An 18,855-nucleotide genomic window follows, 5' to 3' on the forward strand; every position below is an offset into this window, starting at 1 on the left:
CAATTCCATCCTCGGGTGACTGCCATGTGGAGTTTGCACTTTCTCCCAGTCTCTGCGTGAGTTTCCTCTGGGTGCCCAGGTTTCCTCCCACAGTGCAGGTTAGGTGGATTGCCCTTAGTGTCCAAAAAGGTTAGGTGGGGTTGTGGGCTGAAGTAGGGTGCTCTTTCCAAGGGTCAGTGCAGACTCGATAGGCCGAATGGCCTCCTTCTGCACTGTAAATTCTATGATTCTAAGTCTGTCCAAAACTTGCATGCTATCTGAAGATGTTCTGCTCACACGTTTTACTTCCTAGACAAGTTACATGAAAAAAAGCTTGCATCCGAGGTTATTTCTCCCTCGTTATTTTCTTCCCTTCCCAAAATTGATTTTGCCCATTTCCTCTACAGTCGAGATTCTGAACTGAATAAGCCCTTACTCTTGCTCCATCACCCCACTCACAACAGCATAAATCTCATCCTATTTCCAGTTCTCTCTAGCTTTGACGAAGAGCTATCCAGACTCAAAACATTGGTCATGTTCTCTCTCCACAAATGCTGTCAGACCAGCTGAGACTGTCCAGAATTTTCTACTCACTTTTTGTAGTTCTCTGGTGGAGACCACCTGGCAGCACTGTCCTGTTTCCCAGGTCTGTGAAAGAATGAACAACAAATATTTTCTAAAAAATCCTCTTATTACCGTTTTCATACCCTCCCTTTTCTAAGTACTATTTCTCAGTTGGAAGGATGGGCAGTAGCCTTTCTCTTAGGAGTAAAATTAACCTTGTCTGCGTGTAAGGAAGTGTCTCCATCCTTTGCTGCTTCAAGACAAACCTTATAGAGCAGTCAGGGGCACTTGGTCACTCCGTGGTGCAGCACACTGACATACCAACCCAAAACACAGCTAGGTTGCCTGTAACAAGTAACACACGATCTAAGGGTAAACACGATTTACCTCATTCACAACACACTGTCATGCCAGTGACTCTGCAACATGAAGTTGAACGTGTTTCTTTAATTTGTGCCTATAGCGGTGGTTATTTGAAATGGAATCTTTAGCATTGACAAGCTGAGGCCACATTATTCCGTTCCTTGCTTTACCCTGTCTGTGCCATCAAGAGATGAGATTAATAACTCAATTTTAAGCTCCCAAGTTCAGCACAGTGATCTCTTTTCAGTTATCTCTCCGTCGGTCCTTCTCCTCTGCTGTGACGCCATTAGCGAGAGATCAGTTCTTTAACTTTGTTGACTGTTCAGATTTCATTTTGTAATGGATATATGTGATTGTTAGCACATGTGTGTGCTGCTCATGAACTCTTGAATACCTTGTGAGGGTTCCGTGGCACTGTCTGCAGACTTTTTGCTGAGTATTTCCACAGCGAGGGACCAAGGTGCTGTAGCTGAGACATGATGAACAATACGCATGGCCGCAGTTCTTGCATCCAAACTGCCAAAATAATTAACATTAACATTAGTTAAGTACCTTAGTTACAGCGATGGCATCAGAGGATTGGGGAATTACAAATGTTGTACCCTTGTTCAAGAAAGGGCATAGGGAGTGAGTCAATTAGACCTTAGTGTGGAAAGCATTTAGAAACAATAATACAGGACAAAATTAACAGTCACACAAACAAGTGTGGATTATGAAAAGCAAACAGGTTGGTTCAAGGCAAATCTTGGTCAACTAACTTGCTTGCGTTTTCTGAGGCTAATGAGGATAATGTGATTGATGTGGTGTACATAGGCCTCCAAAAGGAATTTGAAAAAGTACCACATTGTCAGGAAAGTTGAAGCTTATAGAATAAAAGGCACAGTGGCAGCAGGGAAAGGAAGTTGGCTGAGTGACAGGAAACACAGAGAGCAGTGATGAACACTTGTCTTTCAAACTGGACAAAGAGGAAGACAGTTCCCCAAGGGTCAGTGTTGGACCCCTGCTTTTCCTGATACATGTTCATGACATGGACATCAGTGTACAGGGCACAATTTGAAAATGTGTCGATAACATGAAACTTGGAAATATTGTGAAATGCGAGGAAGAAAGTATTGAACGTCAAGAAGGGATAGACAGGTTGCTAGAATGGGCAGACAAGAGGCAGATAAAATTTAATGCAGGAAAGTGTGAAGTGATACATTTTGGCAAGAACAACAATGAGAGGCAATATAAAATAAATAGTATAATTCTAAGAAGGTTTAGGAGCAGAGGGACCTTGGGTATATGTGCACATATCATTCAAAGTGGTAGGGCAGGTTCGGAAATGGCTAAAAAGGCATGTGGGCGTTGAAAATACAGTATAAAAGAAAGGATATTATGATAAACCTGTATAAGCACTGGTTCCAACAGCACGAGGGCAAGTTTTTATTACATGCACAGTTGTGATACATGAATGCAAATGGATTTATTTTCCCCACCTTCTCAACACTCCTTTACAAGATTATGAATGGGCAATTTACTCATTGGAGTATTATTAATACCAACCACAGTTAATGCCTAAATTTGCACAAAAAACAAATGTAAATATCACCGCAGTCCCAGAGGACAATAGGCTGTGCTCCCCTTTGAAAGCTGACTGGTGGTGACATAACCGGAGGGTCACCACACCTCAGGGGAGGGGCAAGGTTGAGAAAGCAGGCTTTTATGAATAATTTCAGCCAGTCCGGAATTGAACCCGTGCTGTTGGCATCACAAATCAGCTATCAAACCAACTGAGACACAGGCAGCAAAGCTGTCCTGAAGGCCCAAAGTTGATGTCCAGCAGAGTCGGATTGAAGAATATTTACAGCACTCGCTGTAGTAGACCAATTCAGTTAAAGGTCCATTGAAATTGACAGATGGGGGAGGAGAGACCGGGGACAGAACGGGGGAGGAGGGAGTCCTAAAGAGTGGAAGAGAGCCAGGGGGTCCTCAAGAGCGGAAGAGAGCCGTACCTTGGACGGTGGGTCTGTGAAGTTAGACCTTGGGGTGGGGAGGTGGTGACAGTAGTTGGAGATGGAATGACAAAGGGGTTAGACCTCAGTATAATCTTTATTAGTGTCACAAATAGGCTTACATTAACACTGCAATGAAATTACTGTGAAAATCCCCTAGTTGGCAAACTCCAGCGCCTGTTCGGGTATACTGAGGGAAAATTCAGAATGTTAAATTCACTTAACAGCACATATTTCAGGACTTGTGGGAGTAAACTAGGGCACCCAGAGGAAACCCACGCAGACATGGGGCGAACATGCAGACTCCGCACAGTGATCCAAGCTGGGAATCAAACCCGGGTCCCTGCCGCTATGAAGTAACAATGCTAACCACTGTGTTACCATGCCTCATAAGGGAGGTTTGGGCCTGCAGGGGGAATGGGAAGGCCAATCCTCTGGTATGTGTGTGGGGTAAGGGTTCTCCCTGTTTATTCGCTTATTTCCCCTTTTCTTTTATTTTTGCCCGTGTTCACTGTTGCGTGTTTACTGCCCGTGCTGGGAAAACATGAACTTGCCTCTTTCCTCAGGAGAGTGAATTTGGACGCGCAGCCGTAGCATCTTCCAGCCATCTTCAATCGGCGTTGCTGTGAACCTCTACAAGACGTAATATAATGTGTAAAGAAATAACCTGAATACTTTGAGTCACATTACATCTACCACCCTCCGATATACTGATAGAACGCGTCATCCGGTTGCGTCCATCAGTGAACTCAACCCTCTCTCTCCGTCACCAGGGCCACCGAACGGAAGCAAACCAATTCTCAATGCATGCCGGGCGATATAGTTTTACCTTCCCGCAGCAGACGCGCAAAGTCTCAGGAGTTGGAGTCGCGTGAACTACATATCCCAGCGTGCATCTCGGTTCATCAGCTGGGTGTCTGTCGGACTACAATCCCAGCGCGCCCCGCGAATGCCGTGGCTTCTTCTGGGAATTGTAGTCCTTTCTGGAGCGGGATTGCTACAGATTGAGCGACAAGACGGAACCTGGGGAACTACAATCCCGAAGGCATCGCAGCTCGCTAGGCCCTTGTGTTTGGGACTTGGGGTAGAGTGTGAATGTTAGAGGCCTGAACAGAACGTTTGCAATCGGGGTGAAAGGAAGAGCCAGAATCCGCTACCCGCCTCTTGGTTACTCTGAGTGAGTGTGGGAAAAATGGCAGCTAAAGAAATCCTGCAGTTAGACCTCTACTCGCTGCTGGAAGTCAGTGAGGACGCCACTAGTAAAGAGGTAAGGAAATGTCTGTTAATGGTTTGAAATCCCCGCCAACTCGGTTCAGTCACTGACTCTGAAGCCGGGTATTGTGCTGCCTGTCAGGAGGCAGCCTTTAAACTGCTCATTTTGTTGTAGCCGGCAGAGTCAGAATCACAGAATGGTCACATAACAGAAGGTCATTCGGCCCTTCGTGTCTCGCCGGCTCTGCGATTGAGCAATTTACCGAGTACCGCTGTTCCTTTCCAGGTATAATTTTCCAGTTCCCACTTGAGTGCTTCGGATTGAACCGATCTCCACCACACTCTCGGGCAGCACGTTCCAGATCTGAACCACTCAAGTGGGCGAAAATGTTTCTGCTGGTGCCTTCATTTCTTATTTTGCCAATTAGCTTAAATCTCCCAGTCTTGGCCCTTCCACCAGTGGGAACAGATTTCCCTTATCTACGATGTCCAGCCCCCCTCATGATTTTGAATACCATTATCCAATCTCCTCCCAGCCTTCTCCTCCCCAAGGAAAACAACCTTGACTTTTCTTTTTTTTTTGATTTTTGTTTTTAAATTTTAGAGTACTCAATTATTTTTTCCAATTAGGGGCAATTTAGCGTGGCCAATCCGCCTACCCTGCACATCTTTGGGTTGTGGGGGTGAAACCCACGCAAATACGGGGAGAATGTGCAAACTCCAAACGGACAGTGACCCAGAGCCGGGATTCGAACCTAGGTCCTCAGCGCCGTAGGCAGCAATGCTAACCACTGTGCCACCGTGCTGCCCAACCTTGACTTTTCTGACTGATCTACGTAGCTGAAGCACCTCATCGCTGAAACCATTCTCGTGCATCTTTCCTGCAACCTTTCTTAATACCTTCACATCTTTCCTAAAATGGGAAATCCAGAGCAGGATGTGATACTCCTGTTGAGGCTGAACAAGTCGTTTTATACAACCTCTTTGCTCTTGTACCCTATGCTCCTATTAATAAAGCTTAGGATACCGTATGCTTTATTAACCGTGCTCACAGTCTGCACCTTTGATGAGTTGTGTGCATATACACTCCGAGCCCTTTGCTTCCTTTAGAATTGTACCCTTTGTTTCTGTTGGCTCTCTATTCTTCCTAGTGGGGATGTGTGGACCTGAGGAAGGAGCAGTGCTCCGAAAGCTCGTGTTTGAAACAAACCTGTTGGACTTTAACCTGGTGTTGTAAGACTTCTTACTGTGCTTCCTAGTGAGGGTAGAAGTCAAGCATGTGGGGAGAATCCCAGGATGGGGGGTGGGGATGTGGGGAGAGTCATGTAGGGATCGGCATGAGTATTTACAATTGTTACCCAGAAATTAGAATAGGTTTTACTTTAAAAAAAATTAATTTAGAGTACTCAATTCATTTTTCCAATTAAGGGGCAATTTAGTGTGGCCAATCAACTTACCCTGCATATCTTTGGGTTGTGGGGGAGAAACCCACGCACACATGGGGAGAATGTGCAAACTCCACACGGACAGTGACCCAGAACTGGGATCGAACCTGGGACCTAGGCGCCGTGAGGCATCAATGCTAACTACTGTGCCACCGTGCTGCCCTTGAATAAGTTTTACTTCTAACTTTTCCTGGGTAGCCTTTGGTGTAACCTTGTGGAACCATCCGAAGTTTGTGATTTAAATTACATTTTGGGATGGCCCCCAATGTCGGGCAATTATCCAGAGAAAGTTTGCGCCTCTGGGCAATTGTCATTGAAACGCTTACCTGGGACCTCCGAGAGGGAGTCCACAGCAATTCTTTGGGGTAGCCCCTAAATCCAATGGTGCGTAGCTTGGAAGCACAGCCCAATATGTCATCTGCAGTATGTCTGCTTCCTTTAATTTGAAAAGCAAAGCGCTGACCATAAACAGCAGGTGCCACAACATTGATGAAGAGAAAAGACAGATTGTTGTTTCGGGTGGAGACTCATCGTCAGGATTAAGGTAATAAAGGGTACTTCAGTTTAAATGAGCTTGCAAAAGATGTTTGGTGAAGTGCAACGTAATTACTTGCCAGCACGGTTGAAACACATGGAATAAAAGAAACAGTGGGAATAAAAGAAACAGTGGGAGCATTGATACAAAATTGGCTGAGTGACAGGAAAAAAGGAGCAGCGGTGAACAATTGATTTTAGATCTGGAAGAAGGTGTTTCCTGGGGTTAGCACGGTTTTTCTTGATATATATTACTGACCTTGTATTCGATGCAGAGGGCAGAAATTCAAAATTTTCAAATGATGCATCTTAGAAAAACAGTGGACCATGAGGAAGATACGAATTAGGAGCAGGAGTAGGCCACCGGCTTTCAAGCTTGATCCATCATTCAATAACCTCATGGCTGATCTGATTGTAATCTCAGCTCCATGTTCCTGTCTAGCCTAGTAACCTATCATCCCCTTTCGAATCAAGAATGTATCCACCTCTGCCTTATAAATATTGAAAGACAAAAAGCAGAGAGTTCCAAAGACTCTCAACTCTCTGAGAGAAAAAGATTCTCCTCGTTTCTAAATGGGTGACCCCTTATTTTTAAAGAGTGTTCCCGCAGGAGGAAACTTCTTCACCCACATCCACGCTGTCAAGACTCCTCAGGATCATCTTGTATGTTTCAATTAAGTCACAAGCTTCTGAACTCCAGTGGATACAAGCCTAACATGTCCAACCTTTCTCCATAAGACAACTTGCCCAATTAACCTAGTAAACGTAGGAGGATAGTGATAGACGTCAAGTGACCATAAACAAGCTTGCAGAACGGGTGAACAAGGGGCCGTTGAAATATGCAGAAGTTAACAGGGATACATTTTGAGAATGAGAAAAGGTGAATTTAAACTAAAGGGTACATTTCTAAAGGTGATACTGTTAGGAAATAGAGACAGTTTAAGTGATCTATATTTAGTATTATAAAATAAGGTTTAAGTTTAATTTGTTTCTGTATTTGTGCGCTAAGAGAGGGTTAACATTTCAGTTTGCTTCATTTTTAAGAGAGGTGTCGCTGGCCAGGCCAGCATTTATTGCCCATCTCTGGTTGCTCTTCAGAAGGTGTTGGTGAGCTGCCTTGAACCGCTGCAGTGCCTGAGGTGTAGGAACACCCACAGTGCTGTCAGGGAGTGAATTCCACGTTTTTGACGCAGCGACAGTAGAGGAATGACGATTATATTTCCAAGTCAGGACGGTGTGTGAGTTGGAGGGGAACCTCCAGGTGATGGTCTTCCCAGGTATCTGCTGCTCTTGTCCTTCTAGATGGTAGTGGTTGTGGGTTTGGAAGATGCTGCCGAAGGAACCTTGGTGAGTTCCTGCAGTGCATCTTTCAGATGGTACATACGGCTGTCACTGTTCACCGGTGGAGGAGGGATTGAATGTTTGTAGAAGGGATGCCAATTAAGAGGACTGCTTTGTCCTGGATGCCGTTGAGCTGCTTGAGTGTTGTTGGAGCTAGACTCATCCAGACAAGTAGAGAGTATTCCATGACGGGTCTGATTTGTGCCTTGTAGATGGTGGACAGGCTTTGGGGTCAGGAAGTGAGTTACTTGCTGCAGGATTCCTAACCGTTGACCACAGAATTTATACGGCTAGTCCAGTTCAGTTTCTAGTCAATGGTAACCCACCGGTTGTTAGTGGGCGATTCAGCCATGGTAATGCCATCGAGTGTCATGGGACAATAGTTAGATCCTCTCTTATTGGAGATGGTCAATACCATGTTACTTGCCACTCAACAATCCAAGCCTGGATATTGTCCAGGTCTTGCTGTATTTGGACATGACCTACTTCAGTATCTGAGGAGTTGTGAATGGTGCTGAACATTGTGCAGTCATCTGCAAACATCCCCACCTCTTTCTTTTAAATAAATTTAGACTACCCAATTATATTTTCCAATTAAAGGGCAATTTAGAGTCGCCAATCCGTCTACCCTGCACATCTTTGGGTTGTGGGGGTGAAACCCACGCAGACACGGGGAGAATGTGCAAACTCCACACGGACAGTGACCCAGGGCTGGGATTCGGACCCAGGTCCTCAGCGCCGTAGGCAGCAATGCTACCCACTGTGCCACCGTGCTGCCCAAGAGCACCCTACTTAAGCCCACACCTCCACCCTATCCCCGTAAGTCCACCTAATCTTTGGCCACTATGGGGAAATTTAGCGTGGCCAATCGACCTCGCCTGCATATTTTTGGACTGTGGGAGGAAACCGGAGCACCTGGAGGAAACCCGCGCAGACACGGGGAGAAAGTGCAAACTCCACACAGTCACCTGAGGCCAGAATTGAACCCGGGTCGCTGGAACTGTGAGGCAGCAGTGCTAACCACTGTCCCACCATGCCACCCAATTAGGACTATCCAGGTAATCCCATTGTTTTGGCCTGTTCCTGTCACATGGAACTTATTTTTCCTCCTCACCTCTATTTCTTATCCCACTTGTCCAATCTCCTCTGACCTGTATCTTCAGCTCTTCTCCACGATCCCAACACTAACCACGAATCATTCCCAGTTTAATCGTCTTTTTTCACCACAGGTATTGTGTCCTTCACCACCTCCAGCCCACCTAAGCCCCGTCCTACCCCTTGCAGCCCCCCAGGACAGACTGACCACAAGAAAATAGCAGGTTTGATGAACCATTATTGGGCTGAAACATAAACTCTATAGATGCTGCCAATCCTGCTGAGTGTTGTCAACTTTGTCTGTTTTTATTATCCAAGATCTCTGCTTTCAAACCTTTCCAGTGTTTTTCTCCTTGTTCAATTTATCAAACTTTCTTGTAAATCCCCAGGGCCTGAGAATCTGCATCCCAGAATGCTTAAGGAGATGGCTCTGGAAATAGTGGATGCATTGGTGGTCATCTTCCGGGATTCTATAAGACTCTGGAACTGTCCCTGCAGATTGGAGGGTAGCACATGTCACTCCAATATTCAAAAAGGGAGGTAGAGAGAAAGCAGGGAATTATAGACCAGTAAGCCTAACATTGGTAGTAGGAAAAATGCTTGAATCCATTATCAAGGACTTTATAGTGGAACATTTAGAAAGTAGTGGCAGGATCAGGCAGAGTCAGCATAGATTTATGAAGCAAAAATCATGCTTGACAAATCTGTTGGAATTCTTTGAAGAGGTAACCAGTACAGTCGACAAGGGGAAGCCAGTCAATGTGTGAATTGCGCTTTCACGTATCTAATCGTCAGTCCAGAAGTAAAACACTCGAACACGTCAGTAACGAATATTCGTTTATTCACGGCCGGGACAAATCTCTAAGCAGTCGGGTAACCACCTTCGAGAAGTGCCAAAATCCCAGAATAAGGACTGTATTTTTATACATTTTACAGCTTAGGGGTGGTCCCCTTAAATTCCTAGATACACCTATGATTTGGCAAGGATCCAGAACATGTACATATATGGAATTATTCTTCGAGGTCGGGAGGTTATTTTTGACATAATCATTAGCACAAGTCACTATTAATATTATTACAAAGGTTTTTGTATCCCATGGCCATCTGGCTTAACTCATTCCAAAGCCCATTCCTCTTACATCTCAATGTTTATTTGTTTCAACTGGTCAAACGAGCTTAATTGCGCTATCTCTGCAATAAAGTAATGCTTCCCATTCATTCCATTCTTTGACTTTTTGACCTCTCTGCTTTCACAGATGCGGGTCAGAACATTAAATGGTACCAAAGCCATACTCCCCTTTTTCCATCCCATAACCTTCTGACATCTCTGCTTTCACAGATGCCGGTCAGAACACGCTCCCTTTATTTCATCCCTTGACCTGTTGACATCTCTTTCACAGAGCTTTTCAGAACTGTTATATTAACCCTATCAGCGAAGTTCCAAATGAAATCCACTTCTACATTCCCCCCTTTGATCATTCCATGATCACATAACACTCAGGATACTTTAGATGGAAATGAGAGCGAGGCGGAGGTACTCCTCCTCTACTAGGCTCCGGCAGGATGCCACTTCCTCATATAGGTCAGGGGTAGGTGGAACCAGTTTTTCTTTTTCGTCTAGGGCGGATCTCTGAAGCATCTGTGGTAATGCAGTGGCACCCAAACGGTTGCATAGGCATTTCACACCAGTAGCTATGATACAGAGCAACAAACAGATGGTAACGAAGATAATGAGCCCATGGAATAGGTAAGTGGCCCAAGAATTGGACCACATCCAGCTCCACCAGTCAGCCTGACCGGCGAGTCGCAAGCGCTGTACTCCATCTCTGATATGGGTTACCAGACGCGTGATATTCTCTGAACTGTCTGGAATATAACCCATTCAGCCGTCTGTTCGATCGAGAAAGGAACAGATATCAAGGGAATGCCTCCATGGGCATGGGTCGGGACCTGTGTACATACCCAGCAAGAGGAGACACCCACTTTCTTAGCATAGACATAGGACATACACAGAAATGAATTTGCCGTTACATGGTGCGTTGCCCGCTTCCTTCTGGAAGGCGAGTAGGGGTGAGTAGTCCTTGATGGTAAAATTTGTACCCTGTCCTTATCGATGCACCGGTGGTTCCACCTGCATGTGCGGCGATCGTACATTAGAACCATGTACGTAATCAGGAATCGGCGCTTCTGGTCGTCGGGAGGAACGGTGGTCGGGCAGGTTTTGATAGCGGTGGTGATCCATCGGAGATCTGTCGTTGTTCCACATCGTGGGGTTCCTTCCCGGCACATGGGTGGGTGTCGGCTTCCGTACAGGCATCTCCTTCTTTCGGATGCAGCGAGAGAGAGCAGGGTGGCGAGTATTGTGACGGTGAAGAGGGACTTCATCCTGGTACTCGTGTTCCTAGGACTTAAAGGAAAAGTTTAGAACATCATGGATACTTAATTAATTTACAATGGTGCATATGTACCCATGCGTTCCGGCCCTCCACTTTTACTGCAGTGGGGGTAGTGAGTAGAACCTGTAGGGGACCATCCCATCGAGGTTCCAAACCTTTACGTGTCCAATTTCGAATTAGGACATAATCCCCAGGGTTGATGGAGACGTCATGAGTAATGGATGGGACTTCTTCCTGGGTGGCACGAACTCGGGAGTGTAATCCTTTCAAAATTCTAGTTAGTGTTAATATATAATTAGCCATCTCGGTAGTCATGTAATGGAATTGAACATTCCGTGGAACACTGCTGTCCCCAGGCGTTCGAAAGGGTCTGCCATATAGTATTTCCGCTGGGCTTAGGCGAGTTTTTCCTGCGGGGGTGGCACGTAGCTAGAAGAGTGCTAAAGGCAGGAGTTTGAGCCAAGTGGCCCCAGTGTCTGCTTGTAGTTTAGCGAGTTTAGTCTTTAGAGTCTGATTAGCCCTTTCCACCACTCCAGCGGCTTGTGGTCTGTAGGCACAATGAAACTGTTGCTTTATTCCAAGCAGAGCACAGAATTCCTTATTGATTTGACCTATGAAGTGGGGACCATTGTCAGAGCTCAGCCGGGCTGGAATTCCAAATCGCGGAACAATTTCTCGCATTAACACCTTAACTACTGTCGAGGCCTTGTTATCCGTAGTCGGGTAGGCCTCGATCCATTTGCTAAAAGTGTCCACAATGACTAACACATATTTATAGCATTGACATCTTTCCAACTCAATGTAATCCATTTGTAGGGTCTCAAATGGACCCTCAGGTAAGGGGGTTGTGCCAGGATCACAGGGGACGGCCTTACCGGGGTTGTGCTGTTGACAGATTAGGCACCGACTGCTAATTTGTTGGGCCATTTCTTGCAGTCGTGGGTGCCACCAGCTTTTTAACAATATGTCCCCTGTGGCACGAGCTCCACAGTGAGTTGCAAAGTGTACACATTCGGTCACCCAGGCTGCTAATGCATCGGTCATACATGTTTGTCCTACCGGGGTGACCCACAGCTTATTTTCGATATCATATATACATCCTAAGTTTTTCCACATATTTACAGCAGTTGCAGGAGCGTCCTCCTGCATTTAGATTATGTCAGCAATGGTTGGCATAGGTTTTTCAGAGGGAGACTTTTCCGGGGGGGTTTTAGTCTGCCTCATCATTCTAGGCACCATTAGTTTGCCAGATTTAGAAATTTCTTTTGCCTTCTCGTCCGCTCTCCTGTTGCCCGTTTCCACCAGTCCCGTGCCTTTTGTATGCGCTGCGCATTTTATCACCGCTATCTTGTCTGGGAGCATAAGGGCCTGCAATAACTGGGTTACTAACTGCTGGTGTGAGATGGGTGTACCAGCGGAGGTTAGAAATCCTCTGTTTTTCCATAATTGCCCGAAATCATGTACTACCCCGAAGGCGTATCGGGAATCTGTATAAATATTAACCTTCCTCCCCTGTGCCACTATGCATGCTCGTATTAACGCAAACAATTCTGCCTGTTGGGCAGAAAAGGGAACTTCAAATGCTGCTGCTTCTACTACGTCACCGTCTTGATCGATGATTGCATAGCCAGATTGTCTATCCCCCCTTTCGCCGACGGAAGAACTTCCATCGGTGAAAAAGGAACAATCTGCACTTGGGAGGGGTATATCGGAGAGGTCGTCTCGAACCGAGGAGACTTCCTGCAACAGTTGCAGACAGTCATGAGTTGGGTCGAGCATGTCTGTGGGAGGATGCGTCAAAAAGTCAGCAGGGTTGATAGTGGTGCAGTGGGCAAACTGGACTTTCGGGTTATTAAGGAGAGCAATCTCATATTTGTTCTGACGAGCCATCGTGAGATGCTGAGTCTGTAGCTGTCCCAAAAGGGCCGTAACAGAATGGGAACTATAGACAGTGATATCTTGTTGGAGGGTAATATTAGCAGCCGATTGCAGGCTGTTGTAGATAGCTGCAAGAATTTGAGTACAGATAGGATAGCCAAGGGCTACCGGATCGAGTTTAGAGGAGTAGTATGCAACCGGGCGACAGCGGTCGCCGTGGCGTTGGGTCAGGACAGCTGTGGCGCAGTCGGCAAGGACTGTGCAATAGAGCTGAAAAGGGCGATCATATAAGGGTCGACCAAGGGCAGGGGCCTGGAGGAGTGCCTCCTTGAGGCGGTTCTGCTAGTGACTGTTTGTGATCACCGGGCACTAGGACCCTGCGGAGCCATGCAGTGTCAATTTCAACGCAGCAGTTTCGAAACTGCCCAGCACAAATTCTTTATCTGTTTATTCTGAGACCAATGTAGTTCTGAACATACTGAGTTACTCATAATACTGATCACATTCCAGTGGCGGAGGTGGCTGTGGGGGCTGTGGAGGCTGTGGGGGCTGTGGGGGCTGTGGAGGCTGTGGGGGCTTCTGACGTCCCCCGCAATTGAACAGAGGTTCCTCATCCCCATCGTCCCCCTCCTCCCAACCTTGCTTCGCATTGCTGACCGGCGCCGGGGTAGGAGTAGCATTCTTACGTTTCTTATATTCTTGACATTCCCTTTGTAAGACCTCTACTGTTTTAACAATTCCCCCTTTTGTGAGGCCAATACCCAATTTTGAGGCATTTGCCTGCCAGCTAGCCAGTATAGATGCATCTTTCACTAACTGACAGTATTCCCTCCACAAGGCAATTAATTTCTTTGCGGTGGAACCGCGATTGGTTTTCCAGATTACTTGTTCGGCCTCCAGGACAGGACCCAAATCTTTAGGTCCCCCCAGAGGCCATTTATCTTCGCCTAGGCTCTTATGGAGGGCCCCCGACAATTGTCGGAGTTGCTTAGAATGTTCAGGGTATTGTTCACACAGAGTTTGGAGCGCACTGCCCGAGTCATTACAAGTGTCTACCGTATTACCCATGGTGGAAATCTAATTCGGTAGACAATTGGAAAATTAAACGATTTGTAATCACAGAAATAAAAGTTAACTATTAAAACGAAAGCAATTTTTAAAATCAAATCTGAGAGGAGACGATATGCCTGAAATGAATAATTAGTTGTAGTAAGATGTTTACATCAAAGATACTTTTAAACTATCAAAGTGAAACAAGCCCATATACAATACAGTCGTTAAAACTTAATAACTCTTCGAAAGAGAATATAAACCCAGGGAGCAGAAGCAGCAGCACTCTGCAACAGCAACTGGAGAGAGAGAGAGAGAGAGAGAGAGACGCAGCCTGCTGGAGAAAGACAAGGAAAGCAGCCGAGTTTAAACAGCTAATACAACTCAAGAAGACCAGATTTTAAGTGGTTATTAGCTTACTTCACTTCCTTAATAACGCAGGACCCAGGACACCAATGCTATTAAGGGGTAAGTAGGTAAAATTCTTCGGTGAAGGTATGGGTTATACCGGGGGATAGGCTCCGAGAACCCCGCCCGTAACTTCCAGAGAACGCTGCCTGGAATCACGGCGGCAGTCCCGTCCGGAGCCCACAGCCCGGAATCGTCCCCTAGCAGTCCTGAGAACCCCGCCCGTAACTCCAGCGAACGCTGCCTGGAATCACGGCGGCAGGCCCAGGCTGCCCCTAGCAGTCCTGACAACCCCGCCCGTAACTCCAGCGAACGCTGCCTGGAATCACGGTGGCAGTCTCAGGCTGCCCCTAGCAGTCCTGGCAACCCCGCCCGTAACTCCAGCGAACGCTGCCTGGAATCACGGCGGCAGTCCCAGGCTGCCCCTAGCAGTCCTGACAACCCCGCCCGTAACTCCAGAGAACGCTGCCTGGAATCACGGCGGCAGTCTCAGGCTGCCCCTAGCAGTCCTGGCAACCCCGCCCGTAACTCCAGCGAACGCTGCCTGGAATCACGGCGGCAGTCCCAGGCTGCCCCTAGCAGTCCTGACAACCCCGCCCGTAACTCCAGCGAACACTGCCTGGAATCACGGCGGCAGTCCCAGGCTGCCCCTAGCAGTCCTGGCAACCCCGCCCGTAACTCCAGCGAACGCTGCCTGGAATCACGGCGGCAGTCCCAGGCTGCCCCTAGCAGTCCTGACAACCCCGCCCGTAACTCCAGCGAACACTGCCTGGAATCACGGCGGCAGTCCCAGGCTGCCCCTAGCAGTCCTGACAACCCCGCCCATAACTCCAGCGAACACTGCCTGGAATCACGGCGGCAGTCTCAGGCTGCCCCTAGAGACGATAACCGCAGGGTTCACTCACTTACCCTCTTTAAAACGGGTTCGCTGGACTGACCTGGATCTCGCAGAGGCTTCTCGACAAACCAACGGCAAGGCTGAGCAACGATCAAACTAGTAGTAGGCGAATACCAAGGTGGAATTAAATTTTTACTCACGTTGGGGGCCAAATTCGTCCTCTACTTTGAACGAGCTCAGTCGATTATGCCGGTTAGTTGCGCAGACCCCTCTGGAGATCCCCGTACGGGCCACCAAATGTGAATTGCGCTTTCACGTATCTAATCGTCAGTCCAGAAGTAAAACACTCGAACACGTCAGTAACGAATATTCGTTTATTCACGGCCGGGACAAATCTCTAAGCAGTCGGGTAACCACCTTCGAGAAGTGCCAAAATCCCAGAATAAGGACTGTATTTTTATACATTTTACAGCTTAGGGGTGGTCCCCTTAAATTCCTAGATACACCTATGATTTGGCAAGGATCCAGAACATGTACATATATGGAATTATTCTTCGAGGTCGGGAGGTTATTTTTGACATAATCATTAGCACAAGTCACTATTAATATTATTACAAAGGTTTTTGTATCCAATGGCCATCTGGCTTAACTCATTCCAAAGCCCATTCCTCTTACATCTCAATGTTTATTTGTTTCAACTGGTCAAACGAGCTTAATTGCGCTATCTCTGCAATAAAGTAACGCTTCCCATTCATTCCATTCTTTGACTTTTTGACCTCTCTGCTTTCACAGATGCGGGTCAGAACATTAAATGGTACCAAAGCCATACTCCCCTTTTTCCATCCCATAACCTTCTGACATCTCTGCTTTCACAGATGCCGGTCAGAACACGCTCCCTTTATTTCATCCCTTGACCTGTTGACATCTCTTTCACAGAGCTTTTCAGAACTGTTATATTAACCCTATCAGCGAAGTTCCAAATGAAATCCACTTCTACAAATGTGGTATATTTGGTCTTTCAGAAGGCGTTTGACAAAGTCCTGCATAAAAGATTATTGTGCTAAACTAAAGCGCATGGGATTGGGGGAAATGTATTGAAGTGGATAGAAAACTGGTTGGCAGAGAGGAAAGAAAGAGTAGGAATTAATGGGTCCTCTTCAAATTGGCAGGCGGTAACTAGTGGGGTACCACAGGGATCGGTGCTGGGACCCCAGCTATTCACAATATATATTAATGATTTGGATGAGTGAACAAAATGTAACATCTCAAAATTTGCAGATGATACCAAGTTAGGTGGGAGGGTGAATTGTGACGAGGATGCAGGGATCCTACAGCATGATCTGGACAGGTTAGGTGAGTGGGAAAATCGATGGCAAATGCAATATAATTTGGATAAGTGTGAGGTTATTCACTTTGGAAGCAAAAACAGGAAGGGAGATTACTACCTGAATGGTTGTAAATTGGGAGAGGGAAGTGTGCAGCGGGACCTGGGTGCCCTTGTGCACCAGTCACTGAAGGTAAGCATGCAGGTGCAGCATGCGGTAAAGAAGGCTCTTTGTATGTTGGCCTTCATTGCAAGAGGTTTCAAGTACAGAAGCAGGGATGTGTTGCTACAATTATACAGGGCCTTGGTGAGGCCACACCTAGAGTATTGTGTGCAGTTTTGGTCTCCTCTGAGGAAGGATGTTCTTGCTCTCGAGGGAGTGCAGCGAAGGTTTCCCAGACTGATTCCAGGGATGGCGGGACTGTCATATGAGGAGAGATTGACTAAGTTGGGATTGTTCTCGCTGGAGTTCAGAAGAATGAGGGGGATCCCATACAGACTTATAAAATTTTAACAGGACTAGACAGGGTAGATGCAGGTAAGATGTAACCAATGATGAGTGTGTCATGACAGCACTGGGAAATAAGAAAATTAAGGGTCCAGATTTAGGTAGGGATAGTAGATGGTGCATATTGTAGAAGGGGATTTGGAGGTGGTGATATTCCTGTGTTCTTCCTGTCCTTGTCCCTTTAGGTTGTAACGGTCATGAATTTATGACATGCTGTCAAAGACGTCTTGGTGAATTGCTGCAATGAACCTTCTAAATGGTATTACCATGCCAGTGATGGAGCGTAAGAATGGTTAATATGTTGAATGGAGTCAATTAAGTGAGTGCTTTTTCCTGGATGGTGTTGAGTTTCTTGAATGATATTGGAGCTGAATTTATCAGGCAAGTGAAGAGTATTCCATCACCTTCCTGGCTTGTACCTTGTTTATGGTGCACACACTTTAGGGAACCAGGGGGTGAGTGATTCACTACAGAATGCCCAGTCTCTAACCTGCTCTTGTGGACACAATATTCATGCGGCTAGTCCAGTTAGATTTTGCAACCTCCAGGATGCTGAGGGTGTGTGTTTGGCAATGATAATGCTATTGTATGTTAACTGAAGATGGTTAGATTTTCTCCTATTGGAGATGGTCATTGGCTGGAATTCCGTGGCGTGAATGTTAGTTGCCACTTATCATCCAAGACTCTATCTTGTACAAATCCTGGTGGAGGCTGACATAGACTGCCTCAGTATCAAAGGAGTTGTGAATGGAATTGAACACTCTACGACCATCCATGAACACCTCCACCTTTGACCTTATGTTGGAGGGACCATCTTGACCAAGCAGCTGAAGACGGTCAGGCCTTCAAAAACTACAACCATCTTCCTTTGAGAGTTTTTCCTGATGAAGCATTGATTTTCATTTTGCAATGGCTCCTTGATGCTATACTTGGTCAAATACTGCCTTGATGTCGAGGGCAATCACTAATTTCACCTCTGAAATTCAGCTTTTTGTCATTGTTTGGACTAAGGCTGTAATGAGGCCTGGAGCACAATTATCTCAGTGGAACTCAAACTGAGCGTCTGTGAGCAGGTGAGTAAATACCGCCTGATAGTACTGTCAATGACGGCCTCCAGCCGATGATTGAGTCGGGTGTTAGGGCGACAGTTTAATAAATTGAATTAGCTGCTTTTTGTGGACAAGACATAGCTAGACAACTTTCCATCTTGTTGGGTAAATGCCAGTGTTGTAGTTATATGGTAATGGCTTGTCAAGAGAGGTCTTCGGCACTATTGCCTGATTATTGTCGAGGCCTGTAGGCTTTGCTGTAAACTGTGTGTCTATCTGATTCTTGATATCACGTTGAGTGGACTGAATTGGATGGAGGCTGGATTTTGTGAGGTTGGGGACCTCAGGAGGAGGCCGAGGTGGATCATCCACTCGGCACTTTTGGTTGAAGGTGGTTCCAAGTACTTCTGCCTTGTATTTTTCAATCACATGCTGAAATCCACCTCTGTGGACCATGAGGATATTTATGGAACTTTTTTCTCTCAGTAATTGTTGAATGAACTAAAAACCATTCTTTTTTTAAAAAATTCCAATTAAGCAGCAATGTAGTGTGGCCAATCCACCTACTCTGCACATCTTTGGGTTGTGGGAGTGAGACCCACACAGGCACTGGGTGAATGTGCAAACTCCACACGGTCAGTGACCCGGGGTCGGGATCGAACCTGGGTCCCCGGCAGTGTACGGCAGCAGTGCTAAACATTGCCGACCTCTGACAACCATTCATGATTGGATGTGGCAAGACTGCAGAGCATTGATTGGATCTGTTGTATGTGCCATTGCATAGCTCTGTGTCTCGTATGCTGCTTTCACTGTTTACCATGTTTGTAGTCTCATGTTGTAGCTTCACCAGATTGTTATTCTTGGTATCTTTCTACAC

General features: G+C 46.4%; 2 protein-coding genes across 5 annotated transcripts in view; one reads left to right on the top strand and one right to left on the bottom strand.

Annotated features, from left to right (window-relative positions):
* zfyve19 (zinc finger, FYVE domain containing 19) overlaps positions 1-3,674 on the bottom strand; it is a 40,221-nt gene extending 36,547 nt beyond the window's left edge. Inside the window, exons 1-3 of one of the 2 annotated variants that reach the window (XM_038783396.1) lie at positions 3,455-3,674; positions 1,301-1,422; positions 574-627 (exon numbers count right to left, since the gene is read on the bottom strand). In XM_038783396.1, coding sequence (XP_038639324.1) covers positions 574-627; positions 1,301-1,422; positions 3,455-3,508 — 230 coding nt within the window. In that variant the 5' untranslated portion in view covers positions 3,509-3,674. The remainder of the gene's footprint in view (positions 1-573; positions 628-1,300; positions 1,423-3,454) is intronic. The other variant, XM_038783388.1, reaches the window with a different exon arrangement.
* A 200-nt stretch (positions 3,675-3,874) lies between these two features.
* dnajc17 (DnaJ (Hsp40) homolog, subfamily C, member 17) overlaps positions 3,875-18,855 on the top strand; it is a 197,509-nt gene continuing 182,528 nt past the window's right edge. Inside the window, exon 1 of one of the 3 annotated variants that reach the window (XM_038783420.1) lies at positions 3,875-4,167. In XM_038783420.1, coding sequence (XP_038639348.1) covers positions 4,093-4,167 — 75 coding nt within the window. In that variant the 5' untranslated portion in view covers positions 3,875-4,092. The remainder of the gene's footprint in view (positions 4,168-18,855) is intronic. The other 2 variants (XR_005458622.1, XM_038783410.1) reach the window with 2 other exon arrangements.

Source organism: Scyliorhinus canicula, chromosome 2, assembly GCF_902713615.1.
Source record: "Scyliorhinus canicula chromosome 2, sScyCan1.1, whole genome shotgun sequence".
Classification (NCBI taxonomy): Eukaryota; Metazoa; Chordata; class Chondrichthyes; order Carcharhiniformes; family Scyliorhinidae; genus Scyliorhinus; species Scyliorhinus canicula.